General features: G+C 39.8%; 2 protein-coding genes across 3 annotated transcripts in view; one reads left to right on the top strand and one right to left on the bottom strand.

Moving 5' to 3' along the window:
* vwf (von Willebrand factor) overlaps positions 1 to 13,388 on the bottom strand; it is a 36,606-nt gene extending 23,218 nt beyond the window's left edge. The window contains exons 1-20 of the mRNA XM_033967991.2: positions 13,383 to 13,388; positions 13,254 to 13,302; positions 13,028 to 13,171; positions 11,582 to 11,684; positions 11,299 to 11,507; positions 9,871 to 9,992; positions 9,457 to 9,673; positions 8,562 to 8,684; positions 8,307 to 8,418; positions 7,762 to 7,808; positions 7,536 to 7,672; positions 6,923 to 7,061; positions 6,736 to 6,836; positions 6,204 to 6,399; positions 4,601 to 4,816; positions 3,594 to 3,840; positions 3,237 to 3,331; positions 2,598 to 2,752; positions 2,424 to 2,527; positions 652 to 790 (exon numbers count right to left, since the gene is read on the bottom strand). Of these exons, the coding sequence (XP_033823882.1) occupies positions 652 to 790; positions 2,424 to 2,527; positions 2,598 to 2,752; positions 3,237 to 3,331; positions 3,594 to 3,840; positions 4,601 to 4,816; positions 6,204 to 6,399; positions 6,736 to 6,836; positions 6,923 to 7,061; positions 7,536 to 7,672; positions 7,762 to 7,808; positions 8,307 to 8,418; positions 8,562 to 8,684; positions 9,457 to 9,673; positions 9,871 to 9,992; positions 11,299 to 11,507; positions 11,582 to 11,684; positions 13,028 to 13,171; positions 13,254 to 13,302; positions 13,383 to 13,388 (2,661 nt within the window). The remainder of the gene's footprint in view (positions 1 to 651; positions 791 to 2,423; positions 2,528 to 2,597; positions 2,753 to 3,236; positions 3,332 to 3,593; positions 3,841 to 4,600; positions 4,817 to 6,203; positions 6,400 to 6,735; positions 6,837 to 6,922; positions 7,062 to 7,535; positions 7,673 to 7,761; positions 7,809 to 8,306; positions 8,419 to 8,561; positions 8,685 to 9,456; positions 9,674 to 9,870; positions 9,993 to 11,298; positions 11,508 to 11,581; positions 11,685 to 13,027; positions 13,172 to 13,253; positions 13,303 to 13,382) is intronic.
* Positions 13,389 to 14,292: 904 nt separating this feature from the next.
* cd9a (CD9 molecule a) lies at positions 14,293 to 22,899 on the top strand. Of its 2 annotated transcripts, none has more exons than XM_033968536.2 (8): positions 14,293 to 14,628; positions 20,749 to 20,851; positions 20,930 to 21,027; positions 21,326 to 21,400; positions 21,493 to 21,594; positions 21,682 to 21,771; positions 21,964 to 22,047; positions 22,131 to 22,899. In XM_033968536.2, the coding sequence occupies exons 1-8, from the start codon at positions 14,560 to 14,562 to the stop codon at positions 22,194 to 22,196; spliced, it is 687 nt and encodes a 228-aa protein (XP_033824427.1). In that variant the 5' UTR covers positions 14,293 to 14,559; the 3' UTR covers positions 22,197 to 22,899. The 2 variants fall into 2 exon arrangements, with proteins under 2 accessions (XP_033824427.1, XP_033824428.1); XM_033968537.2 differs by lacking the exon at positions 14,293 to 14,628 and adding an exon at positions 20,220 to 20,383.
* Positions 22,900 to 23,934: the final 1,035 nt, after the last annotated feature.

Raw genomic sequence — 23,934 nt, forward strand, 5'->3', positions numbered from 1 at the left:
GCATAACCCATATAGCTGGGTTTCAGATGACATCACAACATTCTGTAATGCAATATTATTTAATACAGATGAGGGCAGCTAAAATTAATATTATAAAAAAGTAGATTTTTGTTGTAATATAATGAGGTCAAGGGTCTAGCCACTAATAGAAATGAAGAAGAACAATGTAATCAATATGGAAAAGTGGCTCTTGCGCCCCCATCTGGTGGTATGACCTCAATGATGTTGTACTCCCAGTTGGGGGCAAGAGCCAGATTTCTCTTTTGATTACATTACATATTTTGTCATGAAATATCCAAAAGTAACTTCACCAATGTTGAATCTGTTCGACTAGACCATAAACAGCTGCATTTTAACAATATTCATTTTAGCTGTCCCCATCTGTATGAGATATTATTGGCCATATCATAGTGTTTGCTTCTTATGGTGAACAGTCTAAAACCTAAAACACTTTTTATATTAGACTCCAAGAGAACAAATGTTCTTTTACTCCAAACTGGCAAAATGTTTTGAATAACCCTCAGTGACACCATAGGCTCATTAGAAATATGTTGGAAATACGAAGATGGAAATTTGGTTTATCATTCCTCCTGTAAATCAGAAGCAGATCTTTCAAGTCTAAAGATGTATGCTGAGTTATGTAATGTTTACCTGTACGAGCACATACTGACAGAACCCGGGGAAGGAGTATTTGAGCCCATCAAAGGTGATGTAGTGGCCCTCCCCAACTGTGTGGCACACTCCATCACACACTTTGTCTGTGCACTGCCACTTTGCCTTCTGACATACACTATAAAAGCAAAGGTTTGGGCTTATTATAAACAGGGTATATCAAGTCATCAACAAACAACAGACAATCGTTATGTGGTACAGTGGGAGGGGGTGTAGACGCACTGGCATTGTTTCGATTTTGCTTATTTACATTCAGTGTTGCATTAATTTTTCACCAAGATCTTGCATTGATAATGTCTGACTGCTGCACAAAGCCTTCTCCAGCACATCCCAAAGATTCTCAATGGGGTTAAGGTCTGGACTCTGTGGTGGCCAATCCATGTGTGAAAATGATGTCTCATGCTCCTGAACCACTCTTTCACAATTTGAGCCAGACAAATCCTGGCATTGTCATCTTGGAATATGCCCGTGCCATCAGGGAAGAAAAAAATCCATTGATCTGGTCATTCATTATATTCAAGTAGTGAGCTGACCTCATTCTTTGAGCACAGACTGTTGTTGAACCTAGACCTGACCAACTGCAACAATCCCAGATCATAGCACTGCCCCCACAGGCTTGTACAGTAGGTACTAGGCATGATTGGGTACATCACTTCATCTACCTCTCTTCTTACCCTGATGAGCCCATCACTCTGGAACAGGGTAAATCAGGACTCATCAGACCACATGACCTTCTTCCATTGCTCCAGAGTCCAGTCTTTATGCTCCCCAGCAAATTGAAGCCTTTTTTTCTGGTTAGGCTCACTGGTTTTCTTCAGGCTACACAGCTGTTCAGTCCCAATCCCTTGAATTCCCTTCGCATTGTGCAGGGGGAAATGCTCTTACTTTCACTATTAAACGTAGCTCTGAGTTCTACTGTTTTTTTCTTCAATTTGATTTCACCAAACGATTAAGTGATTGGTGATCATGATCATTCAGGATTTTTTTCTGGACACATTTCTTCCTCGAAGGCAATGGGTCCTCACTATCCTTCCAGTTTTAATAATGCGCTGAACAGTTCTTAACCCAATTTTAGTAGTTTCTGCAATCTCCTTAAATGTTTTTTTTCTGCTTGATGCCAATGATTTGACCCTTCTCAAACAGACTAACATCTTTTCCACAACCACAGGATGTGTCTTTCAACATGGTTGTTTAAGAAATGAGAAACAACTCATTGCACCAGTTAGGGTTAAATATGTGTTGTAATGTTGCCAGCTGAAAGATAATCTAACTATAACATATAATTTAACCATAACAACTTTTGGATGCATTCACACTTGCACATGGATCACATCAAAATTGGAACTAAACTGTGACTAAATTCCTAACCAATCCTGAACTAGAGGATCAAATCAGGACAACATCTGGCCTAAACTGGGCTCAAACCAATCTGTATACAAGACCAAAAGACTATATATATATATAGCTCTTAAGTTAAATGTACCCATCTTTAAAACAATGAGCCAATAAACTGTAAAAAACAACAACAAACAAACCATAAAATGTACATTTACACTGAATTGTCTTTAGTTATATAAAGTCCCTTTTTGATTCCATTTCATAATTATTTCTGTAAAAACAGCTGATTCAAATAAAGTGTACTGTGCTATAATGTGAACCTGCATACAAAGAATTTATCAATAAAACAAATGATTAAAAGGAAAGGGTGTCCCTCCCAAAGGAGTCAAGGTGCAGCATTTACAGTTCTTTACCAGGTGTTGCACTCCATAGTTATGGTCTGTCCGGATGCATAAGGCCTGTTGTTATGGTAACAGGGACATTCCTCTGGTGCAATGCAGTCTCTTCGATGGCGCACCTGTTTGACATGGTCAAGTTTTTAGTTTGACATAATAGAATGGACAGTAACATTACGACTGCACACTCACAGTGCCGAGTGGACAGAGACAGCCAGGGATACAAGCCGTGCTGACACAGGGGAGATTCATGTTCTGACAGGTCCTGGCACATTCTAGACCTGTACCTCCACTAGCCCCACAGTCTGCTCTGACCAGGGGGGGCGCACACTGGGCTGATCGCCGCTCTAAAACACAGACATAAGCAACACTTATTCTGCAGTACAGTGGATTTAATAGTACTTTAGGAGGCCTGAAATACAGCAAACTGTATGTGCAAGTATTATTCTCATTTAGTTGCTTATTATTCTCATTTAATTGATTAAGCTCCATTGGCTGACCTAAATTATTTTAAAGATGTATACATTTTCACTTGGACCAGCTTTATATTTGATAAAATGTAAAGGTTTTGGCCAAATCTCCCTGTCAAAGTCTGATCTTTTCAGATCTCAGAAGCTAAGCAGGGGTTGATGCTGCAGATTGGCAGCCTCGCTAATGCCAGTTTGCCCCAGGGCAGCTGTGGCTATACTAGTAGCTTACCACCACCAGCTGCGGAGTGAATGAATACTGCACAAATTTGTGAAGTCTGGACAAGACTTATCAGTAATTTCGTCTTGGTGTGTTTCTACAGTATCTGTTAAAACACTTCCAGTATAAGTTAATAAATCCTACCTCTGGATGGGGCCAAATCATCATCAAAAAACATGTCTGACAGCATGGCCCCCTCCTCAGTGGAACTGCAGTGCATGGCTCCATTCTCACAGTGACTGCACCAAACAGTAAAGTAATGGTAAACAATATTTAGCTTTACATGTACAATATGGTTACAAACTAAAATATGTGATAATGATCAATTTAGCATTGTTTAAATGTTCTCATATTTTATAGTTGTAATATTTATTAAATCATGTGCCAATTTGTTAACTAGTCAAGAACCAATAAACAAGCATAATTAGACTTAAGAATCAGATGGATTTAAAAAGCATTATTAAAGCATTATTACGTCTCAGATATTTAGCATTGCAGTACCAGATGACGTGGTGGTCAGCATAAACATCTTGGGGCTGATAGAGCTGTCCATCGTGCAGACAGGGGCAGAGGTCAGAGGTCACACACTGTCCAGACTCAGTCAGGTACTTCCCCGGGGGGCAGAAGCAGCCCTCCTCACACACTGACTCCGCCCCACAGCCATACTCTCCCCCCGAGAGAGACCTGCAGGTGCGCTCACACGTCCTCCCACATGCCTCATACAACTGACCCCCAGAGCACTGCATGGCTAACCGGGAAGAACAGACAAGGTGGGTGTAAGGAAGGTACAGGCAATTTGTGCATTCACACTTACACATTCACCACATCAAACTTGAGACTAAAGCAGGACTGAACCCGAAACAAAACCCGGACAAGACCAGGGCTAAACAAGGACTAGAATGCGACCAAACCCAGTCTACATCAGAATTGAAAGAGGCTCAGTTGTGTGTGTGTCTCAGTGTGAACGCAAATTTAATGTGCCTAAAACAGGTTAATTTACTGATTTTACTGATTAAAACACATTATATTTAAGATTTTCTCAAAGAAAGACAAAAATAATGAGGCTGTTGTTGTTGGAAAGAGGGTAGGCTATGTGACTGTAAACAGGAACAGATTTAAAACCAATAACCTGTCAAATACACAGATATGCAATTAGTCTCTATGCCCCACACGACAAGAGCTACATTTACTTTTTCAAATCATCTGGCTTTTTTTGAATGGATGGTGTTCCTGCTGCAACCAATCACATACATTGTGACTGGAGTGGGTAATGTTGGTAATTAAGAGATGCACAGGGACAACAATGTTAAGACGAGGTTTGAACTGTTGACCTTCCAGTTCTTAGGTGAACACACAACAAACTGCACCACTGTTATCTCAGTCACTTTTAGTAAATAGTCAACATTTCTTATCTTCTCAGCTTTAATTGTCATATATTTTAATTTATTGTTCATAGTGTTTCATGGGACATTAAAGTTACCACATGTATATCAAATTGAACCGCGTACCACATAGTGAGGGGGACCTCCAGTTGAGCAGCACTCCCCGGGCGGAGCAAGTTGAGGCATAGGCTGCCAGGGCAGAGCAGAAACACTCCTCTCCATCAGTGCAGGCGCACACATCGTACCGACAGAAGCGCTGAAACGGAGCCGGATTCACCAGAAAGTGGCAGGGAGAGAAGACCTCTGACATAATCACTGAGCACGCCTCCTCTGCAAAACGCACTGAGGGAAGAGGGGGGAAGACGGGGGAAGAGGGGATGACTTTACTTATTTTAACTTTACTTACAGGGTCCATATTACACTATTTTCTGATCTCCGTTATGTTATTTCTTCATCAAAAGATACCGGGAATTGTGTTTTGTTTCATTCACACTTGTTTAACACACAAACCCTACATATTTAGACTAAGCTCTTCTCTCAAACAGAAAACATTCTTGTCCCCCTTGGGCGTCTGGAAATACAGGAAGTGCTTCTCTGTGTTTATAAACTCCATACACTTTTAAGAGAATCATTTGGGTGATTTCAACCCTGGAATTGCCCATTTCTACTGAACTAAAGGTAGAAGGTAGCTGTTAACTTGAAAACTGCTGCTTCATGCCATTACAAGGTGGAACAGCAATCCAGGATTGCTCAAACACGTGTGAATGAAACTAAACTCAACTCCATGTTGGTTTTTGATGAGGTTGCAGCATCATAACATGTCTTAAATCTCCATTTTAGGTAACATGTGATCTTTAAAAGAAGTGTATTCAAAAGTGTATATACAAATATTTCATGTTTTTATTAAAGTATTAATAGTTTCATTTGCAGTTAAACAAGCTGAAGATTGATTACATTTACTATTACAAGAGGTCCCAGGTTAAGGTGAGATTGATGTAAAAATTTTAAAACAGTAGAACCAAAGCCTACGTTCCTTTGAGGACAATGTTACGAGGGTTACTTTTACTTTTACTGCTTTATAGTATCTGCACTTTGTACTTCTCTTAGGGCTGATATCATCCTTGTGGCAGTCGGCAATTTTGATTAAATTGCTATATCATGATTCCATGCCTTTTTGTTTAATGCAGCTCTATGGTCAAAAACAAACACCCTCCACCACCCACTCCTCCTACTGGTCTGAGTGACAGTTGTATATAACCAGTCACATAAAGAGTAAACTTTCAGAAACAATTTAGTTATTAATTATTCAACTTTAGTAATCTCTTAAAGATTTCATAAGAGAGAAAACATCTTTAGTAGAGATTGGCAATTCCAGGGCTGAAATTATCTAAATGATTCTAATGAAGGTTTATGGAGTTTAACAACACAGAGGCGCACCAAATATGTAGAGTTTGTGTGTTTAACGTGTGAATGAAACAAAACACAACTGCAGGTTGCATTTTAATGAGAAAAAAACATTATAATAACATAGATCAGAAAACTGCCTAATATGGGCCCTTTAAATTCTATGTGAAATGCCATTATTCTGGTTCTCACTATTACTACTACTACTACTACTACTTAGTGTTACAAGAATTTGACTACCATGCTTTTACTAGAATATCTACTTCATTCTAACCTCACACTGATAATAGTATCCGTAGTTATGGATGTGGCTGTGTCAGTGTACCTCTCTTGGGATTGGAGGAGCACGGGTCACCCTCCTGTCTGTGGATGGCCTCACAGTCTCCATTGATCCTCCAGGACTGACCAAATGCCTGAGCCCCTCCTTCCACCAGACCAGATCCGGACAGGAAGTCATCACCCTGGTTACCATTGTAATTTCCACACAGGCCACAAGTGTGCCCCTGCCACCGCGGACCCAGCTGACATGAAGAGACACAAATATATGATGGTGGATATATGGATATTTCTTGCTCATTCAGATTTTATTTTGTTTTCCTCATTTTTGCGTCCATCCTTTGAAAATATCAGATTTTGTGCATTATTACATTTACTTCAAGCTGCATACAGACAGTAACTAACCAAGAAGCTTTTTCAGGGCTTATATATTTGAATCAGAGTTTGGGAGAGAAATAAGTGTTGCTTATATTCAATGTAAAGCACTTTGCCTGTTTATGAAATTGTGCCACATGAATAAATTTCATTGGAGTAGAGTTGTAATGAAATAGAAGCACTTTTTCAAAATAACCAAACTTTACCTTTAAGCGAAGACGACCGCGCCCATCCCACTCCATCTGAAAATCCTCTCTGAATCTGACATGCACCGCTGACTGGACCAACCTCTGGATGTGCAGATGACCTGTGCATAAGAAAGATCTCAACATCTACCATTTGTACAAGCACTTTTGCATTTGCAATATATACATATGAAGTATATTTAAGTACCATGATGCATAGGGGTCTGGATGTCCATACTGTTAACAGAGACCAATCCCCCATGTTTGAGCTTTATGGTCATATTCTCCAGAGAGGGCAGGCTGAGTGTCACTGAACGTGTGCACACAGCATCCTGGTCATCAGCACACTAGGGTTGTCAAAAGAATAAAAAATAGTAACTGATACTGAGATACTCATTTTAATACAGATATCAACACTAAAAAAGTAATATTCACAGGACAGAAATGAACCTTTCCTGAATAGCTTTAGAATGATCTTGAGCTGTATCAGAACAAGGATAAGACACATAGACTAGTACAGACCCATGGAACCTACCTGGATGACGGAGGGATTACGCAGATATAAAACTACATGGGAATATAAAATAAAGTACTACCATTTAATGTGTGTAAAAGTCACATTCTATTGTCTAAAGAAAGAATGTTTTAATTATCATTATGGTATAAGACTCAGTATTTAGTATAGTAAATTTTAGTATTTAGTATAGATAACCCTACAGCACACTAAAAGATATGATTAATACAAATGTATTAGGGATAAGGGAATATTAGGATAGTGAATATTAGGGATAACAGAATAAAATGTTATATTTAAAAAATACCTGCACGTTCTCAATAATAACTGAAAATTCATTCTCAGCACAGTCCTTGGCCAGGAGAAAATGACACTGCCCGGTAAAGGTGAAGAACTTATCGTCAAACGTTTTGAAGTGAGACTGGCCTAAGACCAAACACTCCCCTGTAAAAGTACAATCATATATAAAGTATAACTACTACAGGAAAATACATTACACTTAAATTTGGCTGTTATTCTTCATATTTGCTCACCCGGACAGCCTTCGTTAGTGCACTCCCAGGAACCATGACGACATACACTGCAGACACATAACACACACACTTTCAATAGTAAATACCTAAATTGTAAATAGTAAATTTTGCACTGCTATTTCCAGCATGTAAGCATGTCATAGATATGAGTTTAAAAAGTGTAAATATGTGTTGGTTGAAAAAACACAATTGTCAAAAAGTTAAATGTTTAAATTCTTACATTGGTATTGCAAATATGAAGATGATATTGTGTATTTCTCATACATGATGTATTTAGTTAAAGAATAGTGTATTCTGATACATGTACTGAATATTTTTACATAAATTTACATAAATTACATAGTATTATAGTCTTTATGATTGTTGCACACTTTGTTGTGCATTTATTTATCACTAAGTAGTAGGAACAATTGCCTGAATTTTATAATGAAGGACCGCCATGTATTCTTTTGAAGGTACCTGTATTCTGATAAAAGATATAGTGTATAGTATAGTGGTATAGTACAGTGGATATGACTATGAGTAGAGGTATAGCAGTCCTTTACCAGGTGTTACAGTCTTGAGAGATGGTGGATCCAGGAGGGAAGTGTCGACCCATGTGCACACAGGAGCACAGAGACACCTCCACACAGCGCTTCCCATCCAACACTTTACCCACTGCAAAAAAAATCATTATTATATTCAATCAGTGTTCTTTCAGTCTTTCATAATAACTTTGGTGACATTTCAGGTGAATGAATAGCCATATTTCAACCATCTAAAATTTGGACATTACAATCCTAGACATAAGCATAGGTGACCTGGACATGTGCAGCCATCGGAGCACTCCTCTGTGCAGACCTCCTGGATGTTCAGACTGTGACAGGTGGTGGAGCAGGACTTGGTGCATTCACTGTACTGCATCCCAATGGGACACTTGGGCACTAGATACAATAAACACACTATTATTTTTTATGTTTACGTTCAGAATTAGTTATTTAGCCTTCACTTGATTTCGACACTGGCACAAATCCTACCTGTCTCCATGGAGATGGTCTTGCTTGCGGAATGTTCCACAGTATTGTATGTAGCTAGTTATCTGTGTATCTATCTTGCATTATTACAGGTGCATTTATGCCTCAATAACACCCTGAAAACACATTCTTACTGTAAGCAGGGTTGTCTCTCCACAGATCTGCCCTGCAAGTTAGCCGGGTGGCATCACCTGCTTGTCTCCATGGAGACAAACAGGTGACGGACTCTACACCAAAAAAGTTACATATTGCAAATTTCTGTGGGGATAAAAAAGAGTCATTCTGATAGGATGATAAATCGCAATCAAACTGAAATCAGAATTTGAATGAACACAATTATCAAAGACTGCCATTTCTGAAGTACCATAATTTTCTCCACAAACAATAAAGTGTCCAAACTGCTAACCCTGTAGTTTAGATCTGTACAAACATGTTCTGAAATGTGATTATGTGATTAGTTTGTCAGTTCACATTTCATTTTTTTTGTCAGTTCTTCTGAATGCATTTGAAATGTGAATTTTGAAAAGGAATCCTGTTATTAAAACATAAATCACAAATCTGATTGCAATAGCCATGTAAAAACAAAAACAAAAAAAATCCCAAATCATTCAACATACTGAGAGATTTGAAAATATATATATATAATGAAGAAGAAAAAAGACTCTATCTGCCTTAGACTCACCGCACTGGCTCTGTGCAGTCCACCCGGTCAGGATTACCCCATGAGCGTGGCAGGTCCGCGCGTACTCGAGCAGGACAGGGCAGGAGCAGTCCTCTGGAGCCCCCTCACAGTGACAGGCCTCCTGCTGACACAGAGCCACAAAGCCCTCAGGAGGAACCACATGAGCGCAGTGGAGGAACACAGACGACTGCCCCAGCACACTGCAGCCGGACAGGATCTGTGCGTGGACAACAAACACAATAGGTGTTAATGGGTCACATGAAATCACAACATTCTAAGATCCCCATAGTTTAAAATAGAGCTAGAGGAGTTAATTCTAGAAAAAAATGAACAATTCTACCACAGGCTGCTTAATACAGTTTACACAATCTCATATGTGCATGTACTACTACTGTGTGTGTTGTGTGCTCTCACCTCCGTGGTCCTTTGGGTGCTGTTACAGGTCTGAGTGGGTGGGGTGACCCTCTGACATGTCTGCCCCACCCCCTTCGCTGCCCATGAGTTTGCAAAATCATAGCTGTCCTCTGTGACAAACCCTATAATCAAACACACACTAATTAGACCAGTGCTTTACTTTAATCTCATCTGAGCGGCTGTTTCTTTTACATCTTATCTTTTCCTCTTCCTGTTTCTCAGTCCTGGTGACTCAGAACATTTCCTAGGTTTCACTTAAAAGGTTGCTTTCATATTATGCTAAAAATAAAGTGAAATAACCTAATGAAATAGGGTTAATAGACAAATAGCTCAACATTTTGTCTATAAGTCAAAATGAAATTTTTCACAATAACATTAAAAGAACTGTTTGTAAGATTCAAATGTTAAATTACATAAATCTGACCTATATGTGTCCCCAGATACGTGGTAAATATGTTCAAATCAAATATAGCTTTTACCGATAACTATTGTAATGTTGATTTATTTTTTATTACAAAAGCATGATGTTGCCAGTTTCAATGTTGAAATCCAGTTGGTTAAAACCTAAAAGGACTCTCTCTGATCTGAATCATCGCTGCTTAAACTCCAGCACCTGCAGCCCATCATTAATCAGTGCTAGTGCAGACTATGCAGCTCAGTGAGTGACTTTTGGAGGAATGTGATACTAAGAATGAGGAAAACTTCTATGTCTCTACAGGTTTATGCAATAGCATCCCAGGTTCTGTTGCGATTGTAGAACTTTTTCTAAAACAGCAAGAACGCAGGCTACAAATATTTCCTTTAAGGAGGTGATAATATTCACTCCTACAGACAGTGTCTTGCCCAAAGACACAGTGACATGTTTCATATGAACCATCTCGCTTTCTAAGGACTTCAGGGACCGGCCTCCTGCTGGTGCCCAGAATCAGGACTAAACATGGGGAATCAGCGTTTCAGTTTTATGCAACTAAAACCTGGAACAGTCTTTGTGAAGATGTGAGAAACGGCTTCTACTTTGACAATGTTTAAATTCAGGCTCAAAATTGTTCTGTTTAGCTGTGCATATGACTGAATGGTTTTTAATCTGCACTCTTCTCTTTTATTGTTAATTTTATGTTTTGATTTGTGTGATTTTAATGTCTTTCTTATTCTGTAACACACTTTGAATTACCTTGTGGATAAGTTGTGCTATACAGATAAACTTGCCTTGCCTTGCCCGTGTATAGACAACAGAATGGCAGTTACTAAAATCCTATGAACAGATTATTTTAAATATTTAATTAAAACAGTGGACAGTTCATACATATTGATACTAATTAATACCCTCAACTTGATTTTGATTTTGAAATGATGTAAGTCTAAAAGCTGAATGCAACCTATTATTGATTATGCATCAGTATATGTTTACACACCCACTAGAATACATACCTTCTTGAGCGGTGTATTCGTCTGCGGTGATGGCGTTGTAGTTCCCACACAGACCACAGGTACGGTTAACATGCTGCTCGCTCAGGGTCACTGCGACATTAGCGGCATTATCGATAGTCACGGAAAAGCCAAACTCTTCACTCCAAAGTTTGTAGAAGCCCAGCTCGGTGCCCACAAACAGAGAGTGAGACGCATACGGCACTGACAGGCTGCAATCACATAAGCAAAGTTTAAATGAGAAATAACTTGGTATTATTAAGATTTTGAGTAAAGGATCTCTTACATTTTTTCTCCCTGTGAGAGAATTCCATCCACAGACATGTGCAGCTCGAAGGCCTCCCCAAGAAACAGAGTGATGCCAACACGTTTGCCATTCACAAAATCACCTGTAGTAGAGCAACAATTTGATATACTTACTTGGCTAATAGTTTATAGTAAATTATAGCAAAACCCCACACAAATATATTCATGGGTTTCAGCTTTCTCTTATATGTAACATTTTGAGGACTTTTCACCATTCAACAGATATTATGTATTTTTTGATCATTACAGTCTTAATTTGTCATCATTCTGAAACCCATGGATAGCTCACATAATATAAGAAAACATGATAAGTGGTCAAGTTATATTTTAGTTTAATGATTATTGTTGGAAGAAGCTTCATAATTTTTCAACTATAAATTTACTATCAGTAACTAAAAGATCACCATTGCTCTCTAGTATATGACCAGCTGTATGATGAAGTTAATGTCACATAACAGGCAGATAAAAAACACTTACATTTAGACACATTTACACTACATTTAGGTTAACTTTTTTGGAGCATAGTGTAGACAATATACAAATGTAATATATTGCTTAATTTCGTACAAAGGTGCAAAACATTCTGTTTCCCATGCAGTAGTGGCCATATATCACACTAAGGAAACAGCTATGTTCTGGTTATTCTGGTTATCTGTTTGGTTATCTGTAACCCGCACTCTGGGAGGGTGATAAAACACTCACCTTGTTTGACTTCACTTTAAATTTCTTATTTATAGAATGTTTAACACCCACTATTCTAGTAGTATAAAACCCTGGTACAATCTCATCTTGTAAGACTCTGCACTAGACTCTGCACTAGACTCTGCACTAGACTGCTTCAGACATCAATACTCACTTCTACCTCTGCTTTGAATTTTGCTGTATGCTACCTTTAACCTGACTATATTGCTGTAACCGACAATAAAAATCTACAGAACGATCCTTGTGCTTCTGCGCCTGTTCTTCATGCAACAGAACAGAAACCAACAATAGACTGAATTGAAAATTGAAATAACTTGATTTTTTTTATGTTAGTTCTTATGATTATATTGTCATCTGAATATTCACATAATCCAGTTACCCAAACAACAATACTTCTGCATACTATTTTCTAAAGTGCCTTCAAAATTAAAACAAACATTATTTTTTGTGCAGTAGATACAGTAGAGAAAAAAAGAATGGGAATAGAAAGTGAAAATCAAACTTGGGAACATTCCATGAGTTGTATGCCCTGTTGTGGAATATTATAGCCAAATATATGAGTCAGGTTTGTGGAGGCGCAAGCCCGCTCACAGTAGGGATGCATGTTTTTTTTAGTTTTTCGGTGCAAACACAACCAAAATGAAAAATAAATGCTTTTATTTTAGTATATTTTCGACTAAAAAAGTTAGATATTGTAAATATTGTCTCCATAAGTCAGACTCACCTAACAGTGTGAAGGAGCGTTGAGTGCAGTCTCCAGCCAACAGGTAACTACAGTCTCCAGGAAAGTCGTATAAAACGCCATCAAACGTGTGGATGTGCTGCCGACCAAACAGACTGCACCTGCCTTTTGCACCTGTCACCCAAGCTACACCAAAAAGTCTGACTTCAATTTACTATAGCAAGAAATAAGTAAGAATTTTAGCAAGCACAACAAACATGCAAGTTACCTGTCAGATGGATAAGAATGCAGACATGTAGCAAATATCTCCAATGAACCTAGAAAATATATATATAAATACATATGTTTTAATTACAGTATAATGTTTTAAAAATTGCAGATACGCAATTTTGCATACCTCCATGTTTTCAGCCTGTTAACAAAATTGGTCTAGAAGTAAAAGAACAGACAACTTAAGCACCAAGTCAGGGCATGGTGCTAGACAAAAGACTGCATAGGAAAGTGGTTTTATATTAGAGAAATTCCCAGCACTAAGTTCCCTCCCCTTATCGGCTTCTTTGGAGTGGGGAGTTGTGGACTGACACCATCCAAAACATGCACGAGGACAAAGGCAGGATGTGCCCGCTGATCGGCCAGCTGAGTGATAGGTCCACACATGCACACAGTGCCAGTCGGGCCAACTCAAACAGACGCAGTCTCACTGGATACTCACGTTACAAGGGGACTCGGACTAGTGCACAGCAGCATGTAAACAGTCAATGGAATAAACACATGATAAAGAGGCTCCACTGTCACTGACGCACAGCACAATCAGAGCTGATAGACCCAGGAAATACGACTGCAGTGACTTTAACGTCAATCATAATTCCACTGTTGTGTTCAGCATCCGTCTGTGTGTCATGGTGTTTATGGGCATTTGCAACTAAACAAAACCAATGGATGCATTTACAGTCATTATCACTTAAACCATCCCCTCATTCACACTAATAATCACTTGCTCGCACAGTGAACACAGACACTGGCGGCAAGATGAGTAAAGTGGTTTGCCCAAGGACACAGTGGCAGAATGTATTGCCAGAATTGGGAATCTAACTATGTTCACAAAGGGTTCCTTATTATGTTATTTTTTAATAGAAGACAAATAGACTAAATATACACCCTTAAAACTTTGGTAGTAATAATTATTATCTTGATTTGTATTTGAACCATTTCCACTGGCCCTCATGCTCGTGCACGTTCATTCATGTAAAGTGCGCGCACTTTGCCTGAACAGGCGATGACGTCACTGCGCTGCTGTGGAGCTGCAGGAGCAAAGCTACTGCCAAAGGAGAATACAGTCACTGCAGTGTCTGTACACTCATTTAGTGTAACTTAGACTAAATCTTAAATAGCTTCTATCTAAAGAGTTGACATCACGCTGCTACGGAGCGGAGCGTTGTGAGGGGGCGGACCACTCCGAGAGCGCACAGCACGACGCGCGTGTCCGATAACCCCATTCTGCATAGTACCTGTTATAGACGCTTTCTTATTCCTACGTTGGTGCTAATAGAAGTGTGTTTTACTCTGTGTTCACCATGGCTGCTCTTTCGGGCGGAGAGACGTGCATTAAATACCTGATGTTTGCCTTCAACCTGGTCTTCTGGGTAAGTAAGGAGCGAACATTTTGTCTGTTTTTTTCCCTGTAAACGGACGGATACAGGAGCGCGGGATATGCCTTGTATTTATCAAGTGCTGTTGAATCTGTGCTATGATAGACCTACTAGTGCCACTGACTGAATACAGAATCGTGTTTGGGAAGTCTCTCATTGCCTTAAGTATAAGCGTCAGAAAATGTCTATTGTGTGTTTTGGCCTTGGCCACATCTAAACAAACAGGCTGCATGTAAAGACGGAGCGGTTGGCACAATAATCCCCTGTGGCCAAGTGACCCAATTCCTGGCGCAGACACCACCGTGGTGTCTGCGCGCATGGCATTACTATTTCTGAGTTTCTGAATGCGTAATTGTAGCGGTTTATTGCCCTGATCATAATCAAAGAATAGAACTGGATCACGTGGTGCACTGAATTGCGCATGTCCCGTTTGGCATGTATATTTGGTTGTGTGAATGCATTTGGGAGCATAGCCTGTGCCACGAGCTATTTCTGTCCGGTTATGTCTTGAGGGTGGGCTGCGCGCTTGTGTCATGTAGTGGGTGCATATGAAATGTTTTGCCCTTATAAGAAGAACATTGAGAGACTGATCTTCCATATACTAGAGAAGAGTCATTACGCTTCCATACGCAGTGGGGGCAGTAGGAGGCGAGTTAAATGGAGTTAATATGATTGACTGAGATTCAGGAGCAGGACCACGCCTCAACCTCCTTCTGCTCCTCTCCAGCGAACCACAGCTCACCTCAACCACACCTCTAATTACCCTGAAGCCCTATTTATACAAGTCCACCCCAGCAACACCGTGTGTCTCCTCTCTGAACAGATTAAACGTGGAACGCAAACTTGCTTTCAACCCCTCAGATTCAAATGCTGACCTGCTAAACATCCCAATCTGACGCCTTCCACTCCGTGATATCCTTACGTGTTGCCACTTCTACCTGTGCCAAGTAACCACTGTCATCCACACTCCCCTGCACCCACCTCCTACTTGTTCACCCGGCATGCCCCTTCAGCCTGAGAAGACATCAAAGATAGGGCCATGGCAAGAAAGCCACGCACACTGAAGACGAAAGGCACCCACTTTCACCGGTTTGGGTTAAGAAACTAACCCCGGTTCTCTAAAAAACGATGAGTGAACTTCCCCGCTTCCTGCGTGCTGTAAGAAATGTTCGTTTCTGATGCAAGCGTCAAAGAGGACTAAGGGACTGAAATATAAGTCAGAAGGGTTTAATGAGTTCATCACAGGTAAAGTTAACAATGGAGCACCGGACTCTCAGGAAAGGATAGGAAGAGAGTCCTGAGATGTTTGTGTTCCCAGCTTTTATAGACCTCCCAGTGCGTGTGTGTGAGGCGGGACTTCTTCTCGGCAACATGTGGTTACACATTAAAAACCTTTTGGCAAATTCCCACAATGTGTGTTTTTAAGTCAATCAATCTCATTGTTTTATGACCCTCTCAGGTGGGGGTCACTCAGTCCTTGGTGAACAGGGCTACAGATAAGAAGTGGCCCTGGTCATAGGTGTTATCTTCTTGGCCCCAGTGCTCGCAGATTGCTTTATGACCCTCTCAGGGTGGGGGTCTTTGGTGAGTAGGGCTACAGGCATCTGGGGTAGTATTACATTGTTAAATCGTCATCACTCCAGCCGCTCCTCTCCTACAGTCTCATAGCTCCTTCAGGCAAGGCCAAGTCATATTACCCCCTGTGGCTGCTAAAATCAGTCTTCTGTCTGCAGGCTTCCCCAATCACAGCGCCTTCTAAGACGTTCCCTCCTTCTGCTCTATCCATTTTCTCATCCATACCCCTTCCCTAATCCTCCTCCCTCCTGAACATCCCAATGTTTTTTACTCATGTTGCTTACGCAGCTTTCACAGGTTACATCCTTCGCTATCAGCTCCTCCCTTTTCCAGTGCTCATGAATCTAGTCATGCTCGCTCACACTATTCTAGTGCCGCTCATGCTATACCTGATCATGCTAGCTGATGCTGTTCTAACACATGCTAGCTTAAGCTGTCTCTACACGTGCTCACTATGCTATCTCGAAATTTTGCTTATATGCTCCATACGCCATCTAGGCTCTCACTGTCTCACACTACATCAAGAATATTGGCCATTGTAGTCTCATGCTTACTTATGCCATCTTTTCACATTGTTTCGTTCTCATGCCATTTTCGTTCATGATAGCTCAGGTCGGCTGCAGCTCTGGCTTACTGAATCACCTGGGCGTCTCTAACTCCTGCTTGCTCACGCTATGTCATTGCTGTCTCACATCATCCAACCTCAGATCTCATGTCTACCAGTGTTCCAGCCCGCAGCAGTCCTCTGAACCCTACTGGCATGTGCTTCCGCCGCAGACCTCTACCTCCAGAGCGTGGAGTCTTCGGCTTCATTGGACCTCTATCCCATTGTATTCCAGCCATTCTTTTGGAGTCTGAATACTCCATAGGGGGCATTCTCCTTCATTCTGACAATACTAAGAGCCAACATCATCTAATCATTCAAGCTGTTCTAACTCCAGGTCACTGAAACCTGACTGCTGTCCCTCTCCCACCTGCTTTTACTAAATTAAGATGCTTGGAACCAAACTCTTAACTTCCACCTCATTCTGCTCCCTTAATTATGTCTGCCATCTTCAACTAGGCGATCTCACTCTCAACTTGTATCCACCTAGCAGAAAGCCTTACTTACCGTCTAATGTCACGCTTGCCATCTTCTTGTATTTCTTCATAAACATTGGCTCCTATTCCGTTCGTTCAATGGCATTACAACCTACAGTTTTCTATGCTTCCTCACTATGCCAGTGGACCTTACCCGTGAATGCACGTTCTCCTGGCTCCAGTTTTGTCCGCCGGTCCAAATTTGCTACTACTTCTGGTCAGTTCAACTCCATCTTCCTGAGATTGTCCGATCTCACTTGATTTTTTTCGGTCACTTCTGAATGCTCATCAGTTGGGGAACTTAATCACTTCTTCACAGCTCCAAATTGTGTCCACAGAAACGTTTGCCCTTGCACCTCTCCTCCTGGTTTGCCTTCAACTCTTCCAGTAACAATCTACTTTCCCTTCAGTACACTAAAGAGAATCCCTCGATTGGCCAGTATCTCTTTTACTCCAACCATATTTCAGAGAAGTGTCTCAGACCGAACAGCCATTCCGGATCCTAATTTCCGCTTGTGTTCAACTTTCCTTTGTTCGTCATTACGTCAACCAACTAATCATTCCGTAATTTACTCATTCTAATTGATCTTTCGGGGGTCCTGCATCGACTGGGGTAACCGGCTGAGACAGAGAACTCATCCTGAGTCTCTACCCAGCCTCCACATCTATTCATATCGTCAATAAAAGTCTTTGTCGTGTACCATTGTTGAAGTGTGGTCCTTGCTAGTGAAATGGAGTTGATACGATTGACTGAGATTCAGGAGCAGGACCACACCTCAACCTTTTCTGCTCCTCTCTAGCGAAACACAACTCACCACAACTCACCTCAACCATGCCTCCAATTACCCAGAAACCCTATTTATACAAGTCTATCCTGGCAACACTGTTTCTGCTCTCTCAACCTCTCCCTCCCACTCCATGTCTCTTGTTCATATTTCAGCCCGAAGATCTCATCATTTACAAAGGGAGGGGGAAGGCCTCAATTGGCTGGGTTGGCTAGTGAATCATTCTTAATGTCATGTCGGTATGGCTGCCTGCTGCACAAACTCAACTATCTATCTCTAGTGTACCATGTGGTGTTATATCTGTGTAATCCCTCAGTCATCCAGGTAGGTTCTGCTGGTTTCTGTTCTGTTGTATGAAGAACAGGCACAGAGGCATGGAAATTGTCTTTGTTGATTGTCACAGAAATGCAGCCAAGCAGTCTAAAAGCAGAGTCTAACAAGTGAGCTTACACTGGGGCTTCTATGGTCCTCCCTTAGTGGGAGTCGTGCACTACTGTGTGCAAACCGAAACTCATTCATGTGTCCTTATCTGGACGACAGGAGGCCACAGGGAGAGAACAAATAAAAGGCAACACAAAATCAATTCAAAAGCTAACCTGTGACTCTCTATACCAGGGGTCGGGAACCTTTTTAGCTGAGAGAGCCAAAAAAAGTCACATATTTTAAAAGAGCCATACAATATTTTTTACTCTGAATACAACTAACTGTGTGAATTTTTTAAAAAGACCAACAATTTTAGAGTATAAGAAGTCTCTGAATGTATTGTTAATATTTTTTTTTTAATAACATCTGTGGGAGCCATGTTTTGGTTTATGTTTGGGAATGCATGCAAATTCAGAGTGTTAATATTTTAATGTTAATAAATTAGGTTTTATGTTAATATTTGCTTTATATGTATAAGCTACACTTGTTTTATTGCATTAATGTTGATTTTGGAAAATATCTTAGGATTGTCATTATTGAAGTTTTACGTAAATATGTTACCGTCACTTTAAGAGCGATAGCGCGCACGAGGGAAAACAGCACGCGCTTTGAGAACGTGTTAGTTGAGGCAGCGCATAAAGACGGAGCCAAATGGTTTTCTTACCGTAGTATTGTTTATTTTTGAGAATTACTTGATTTGATTACTTCTCGGGAGCCATAGGTTCCTGACCCCTGATATGTGTGTGTGTGTGTGTGGGGGGGGGGTGTGTGTGTGTGTGTGTGTGTGTGTGTACCTACCTGGACAACTGAGGGATTACAGAGATTTAAGTCCACATGGTAATATAAAAGAAACTACTATGATTTAATGTTGACAAACACATTCTATTGTCTAAATAAAGAGGGTTTAATTTTTTTTTTTTTTTTTTTTTATCATCATTGTGGTATCGGAATTGGTATTGAGTATATTCCTTAGTATTTTTTCTATCATGACAACACTAACTGCATAACATAGTGCTTTGAAACAGTGATGTTTTTAATCTTGGGGATGGGCAGTACAGTGAACATGCCCTGCCCACATCAGGAAAACTATTTATTTCAACATGTCTCAACAAATCCTTTTCAGCAGATGTCAAATGTGTGTGTTCAGTAACACAACAGAATCCTGACGTAAAAATCAAATCAGCTAAACTACTTGGACATGCACAGAGGTAAAAATAATGTTACTTCAAAATAATATTACAGAAAGTAGTGGTCCAACAAATTAAGTTAAATACTAAGTAAGAGTAAAAAAGCATTTGGGAAACTACTACTCAAGAAAGAGCAGCTTAAAGAGTAACTGTCGGGACCTCACATTAAATATTTCATAAAATCTGGTATTCACAGACAGACACAAAAATGAGACAAACTAAATCATATCTGGAGGAGCAGTACAAGAAACACAAATGTTCAAATCACTTAATATTGTCAACATAAAGCTTTAGTCACTTTTAGACTGTGGGAACCAACACTTTTTCTCAAATAAGAGTACTGTTACTTAAATAAACCTATTGCTCAAGTAGGAGTAAAAGCTGCTAGAAATGTACTCTGAAAAGTACAATTTCTTTAAAAAGTTACTCAAATAAATGCAAATGAGTATGACCCACCTCTGGTCATAGTATAGTCCTTACTTTAGCTTGCCACTCCCAAACCCAATGATCAGGTGATGTCAGGTAGGCGTGTAGTGCGAGTGCTTTCCCTTTCATACATGTTTGGAGCAGGCACCATCTTGCTTTCTCTTCCTGTACAGAAATATACACAAACAAAGTGCTAGGTTAGTCAGCATGGCAGTCGCTGGGGGGATCCGATGTGTCAAATATCTCATGTTTGTCTTCAACTTCATCTTCTGGGTAGGGAGAATGTTTTTACTTTGATGCGGTTGTGTTGTGTGTGAAGAAGGAGAGACTGGGAAGTGAGTGAGTCTACAAAAAAGGCAGAGTGGTGTCAAAGCTATACTGGATACAAAGTTTACAGAATGCTGTGTTTGCTAAAAAGATTTTGCAAGCGATTTAGTCGGCACTTTTAGCAAACCCACAATATGAACATGTGGATTTTAGATCTTGGATTTTTTCTTTTTTCTTTTTCACTTTGAGGAAATGTTTTATGGTGAAACTGCAATAAAACAACTTGATACTTGAATAGCAAGTAAATACTAGTTACTGAAAGCCTCCATCAGCAGTTTGAGCTGTCATACTTATCCCATGTGTGTCCTCAGGTTGCAGGGACAGCTGTGTTTGCCATAGGCCTGTGGCTCAGGCTTGATTCGAAGACCAAAGGCCTGTTTGAAGGGGACGACTCTCCATATGTCTTCTATACTGGTAAGGCAATAATAATATTGTGTCATGTGAAGACAAAATAAATGCTACTGTAAAAATATGTCTGTTCCACTTCTGCAGGTGTGTATATCCTGATAGCAGCTGGAGCCCTCATGATGGTGGTGGGGTTTCTGGGCTGCTGTGGGGCCATCCAGGAGTCCCCCTGTATGCTTGGACTGGTCTGTGTCAAGCTTTTCTTACACTATCACACTACACAGACAGATGATAATGCTGTAGATCACATACCCAGTTAAACATTAAACTCTAAGAGGGTATACAAGTATACTCTCTTAGAGTCTAATGTTTAACTGAGTTTTAGCACCAAAGCCCCCGACGGCTAACAGCTGCGTCATAATCCGCTTGTAGTTAATCTTTCAGGGGCGGAGCCTATGTAAAGTAGCTTGTACCACCTGACCTTACATTTATAGACATGCTTTGTTATGGCCACATTATAGCTGCACTTTTTGCTCTGTACAGTTTTTCTTCTTCCTGCTCATCATCTTTGCTGTCGAGGTGGCAGCAGGAATCTGGGGGTTTTCAAACCAAACAAAGGTAATTCAAAATGTATAATATATATGGCAATCATAAACCATAAATTGCACAGATGTGGAAACCTAATGCAGATAACAAACCCTGTTTTGTAGGTGGTGAATGATATTACTACCTTCTACATACAAACCTTCAACAAGTACAAAGAAACAAATGATCAGCGTCTGAAAGAGACATTAAAAGTCATTCAACACGGGGTTAGTATTGTCGACATGCTTCTGGTGTAGGGCCGCTAATCAGTGTACTACCTTAAACATAATAACATTATTGTCCTGTCCTAATAGCTCAACTGCTGTGGTCCCACTGGTACAGTGGATGACATCGCCAAAGAAACGTGTCCCAGAGGAGATCCACTCCAGGAGCTGATTACGAAGGTACTGCTCCAGTGGAGTCCAGACAATACTCACAGACATTTAAACAAAAGAATGAGTTAAATCTGTTGTGTGAGTTCCCCTTACATGTGTCACCTTTTATAAATCCTCTCAAAAACATTGCTAGATTTGTTACTATAGCAACACTTCCGGTGAGTTTTATCAACTTGCTAAAACAAAGTTGTTGTTTTGCAGAGTTGCCCTGATGCTATTGAAGAGGTGTTTGACTCCAAACTGCACATCATTGGAGGTGTGGGCATCACCATTGGAATTATTATGGTGAGTCTCATTGTTAACATGATATGATGATGTCATGAGCTGAAAAGTGTTTTAAAGTATGGTGGTATTCCTGTCTTTGGCAGGTATTTGGGATGATCTTCAGTATGCTCCTGTGTTGTGCTATCAGGAAGTCTCGGGAGGTGGTGTGACAGCCCTCTTCACGTCCAAATGTGTATTAATGTTGCATGATGTCATTCCCAGAGTCACATGACTCCTCACTGCCAATGGAACACTGCTTTTTGAAGAACATAAACTGGGATCAGACTTTTATAAATATATTAAACTGTACTACTGACTCTTGAGCTAGACGAGATGTGGTGAACAGAACCAGCTATACAATGGTGCAATTTGTGCTCATATCAATATAGTACAGATACGTATGTGTTATATTGTGATCATCGATTGAAACTACTGTTTGTAAGCTGTTTATATTCTGAAGAGAAGTTTATATGACTGTTGATCACATACCGCTAAGACTCATGGTGCAAAGACACTGGAACCACTTCCTCACTTTACAGCTGTTGCCAATGGATCCAATTTACCTATAATGCAAATATATGTACTCAATTTTTAATTGTTTTACACAAAATTCATTTAGGCTTTGGTGGAAATAGCAGTTTCACATTTCAGTTTTTCATTTACAGCTCAAAATGTAATTTTTTGACATTTACTTTAATGTAATTTTAAATATGTTTTGTTTTTATACTATGAGAAAGATGTAAGTATGTTGTATAGTGGGGGCACTCTGAAGGTACATTTTATACTGTAATTAACTTGTTTTGGAGATTATGTTGAATGATATGCACTGGTTCACTGTGTTGAATAAAAACTATTATGCAAAAAACATGACAATTTGATGCAATTTCAATATTTTTTCTTCAGTAAGTTTCATTATGCAAGCCCTGAAGCCTATTTTCCCATGTGAACCTGTTAATCAGAAAGTTGTTCCTACTGACTCATGCAGTAATCAAACAGACTTCCAACAGACTTTCCACAATTATTTACCAAAAGCACCAGGTGACTCACTGTGGAACCATTCAAAACACTATGTATTTGGTATCTTAAATGACTTAGGACAGAGTTACATCTGATCATTACAGCTAGAGGAAGCCATGTCTGATTTACTCGCTGACAGTCGGGTTCTGGACTTTCTGACCCACACCCATAATTCCACAGATAACACTGATTATAAAAGGAAGGTGTTATTGTGGTGTGTGCATGAGCTGTGAAGAGACTTTATTAATAGAGCAATAGCAGAATGCCTCTGCTAACGACAGAAGAAAGTTGAACTCACAAATTATAAAGTTTAATCAATTATAAGGCTTTTTATTATAGGGCTGATCAATTGGAAATATTTAATATCATTTTGGACAATTATTCAGTTACTAAATTTAAAATTCATCCAGAAGAATTACAATTGGAGACAGGACTGAAATACAAACTACTAAGATAATATAAGGATCACATTTCAGCACATTTGTTTATAGATGTAACAGAGAGGATATTTTGACCATATTAGCACATCAGATATTGAAATAATAGATCCTTTCAAGTAGCACAAATGACCATTCAAAGTGATTTTTTTTCTTTCAGATTGAGATGAGAGAGAAAAATAAAAAATTTTGAGAGAAATATTAAATGTTTTCCAGGGATTACGGTAAAACAGTAAGAGGAGCACTGTGCAACTTTTCTGGTGGGGATGAGCCACCTGCTTGTCTCCATGGAGATGTTCCCTTATAACATCTACACCTAATTAGCCTTAATAAAGCATGAAAAAAGAATGTATTCATAATAATTTTTTAAGAATGATTCAGGCTCAAGTACTTAAAGTGCATGTGACAGTTACATTTCACTAAAACATATTAGAAATATTTATATTTTAGAATT

The sequence above is a fragment of the Periophthalmus magnuspinnatus genome, chromosome 6, assembly GCF_009829125.3.
Source record: "Periophthalmus magnuspinnatus isolate fPerMag1 chromosome 6, fPerMag1.2.pri, whole genome shotgun sequence".
Classification (NCBI taxonomy): Eukaryota; Metazoa; Chordata; class Actinopteri; order Gobiiformes; family Gobiidae; genus Periophthalmus; species Periophthalmus magnuspinnatus.

What these genes read in the sequence shown, in the direction of transcription:
- cd9a (XM_033968536.2), top strand. Translation starts at nt 14,560, where the DNA reads ATGGCTGCTCTTTCGGGCGGAGAGACGTGCATTAAATACCTGATGTTT. An exon ending in GGTTTTCAAACCAAACAAAG is followed by an intron (nt 21,401 to 21,492) that starts GTAATTCAAAAT and finishes CCTGTTTTGTAG; the next exon opens with GTGGTGAATGATATTACTAC. An exon ending in TCACCATTGGAATTATTATG is followed by an intron (nt 22,048 to 22,130) that starts GTGAGTCTCATT and finishes TGTCTTTGGCAG; the next exon opens with GTATTTGGGATGATCTTCAG.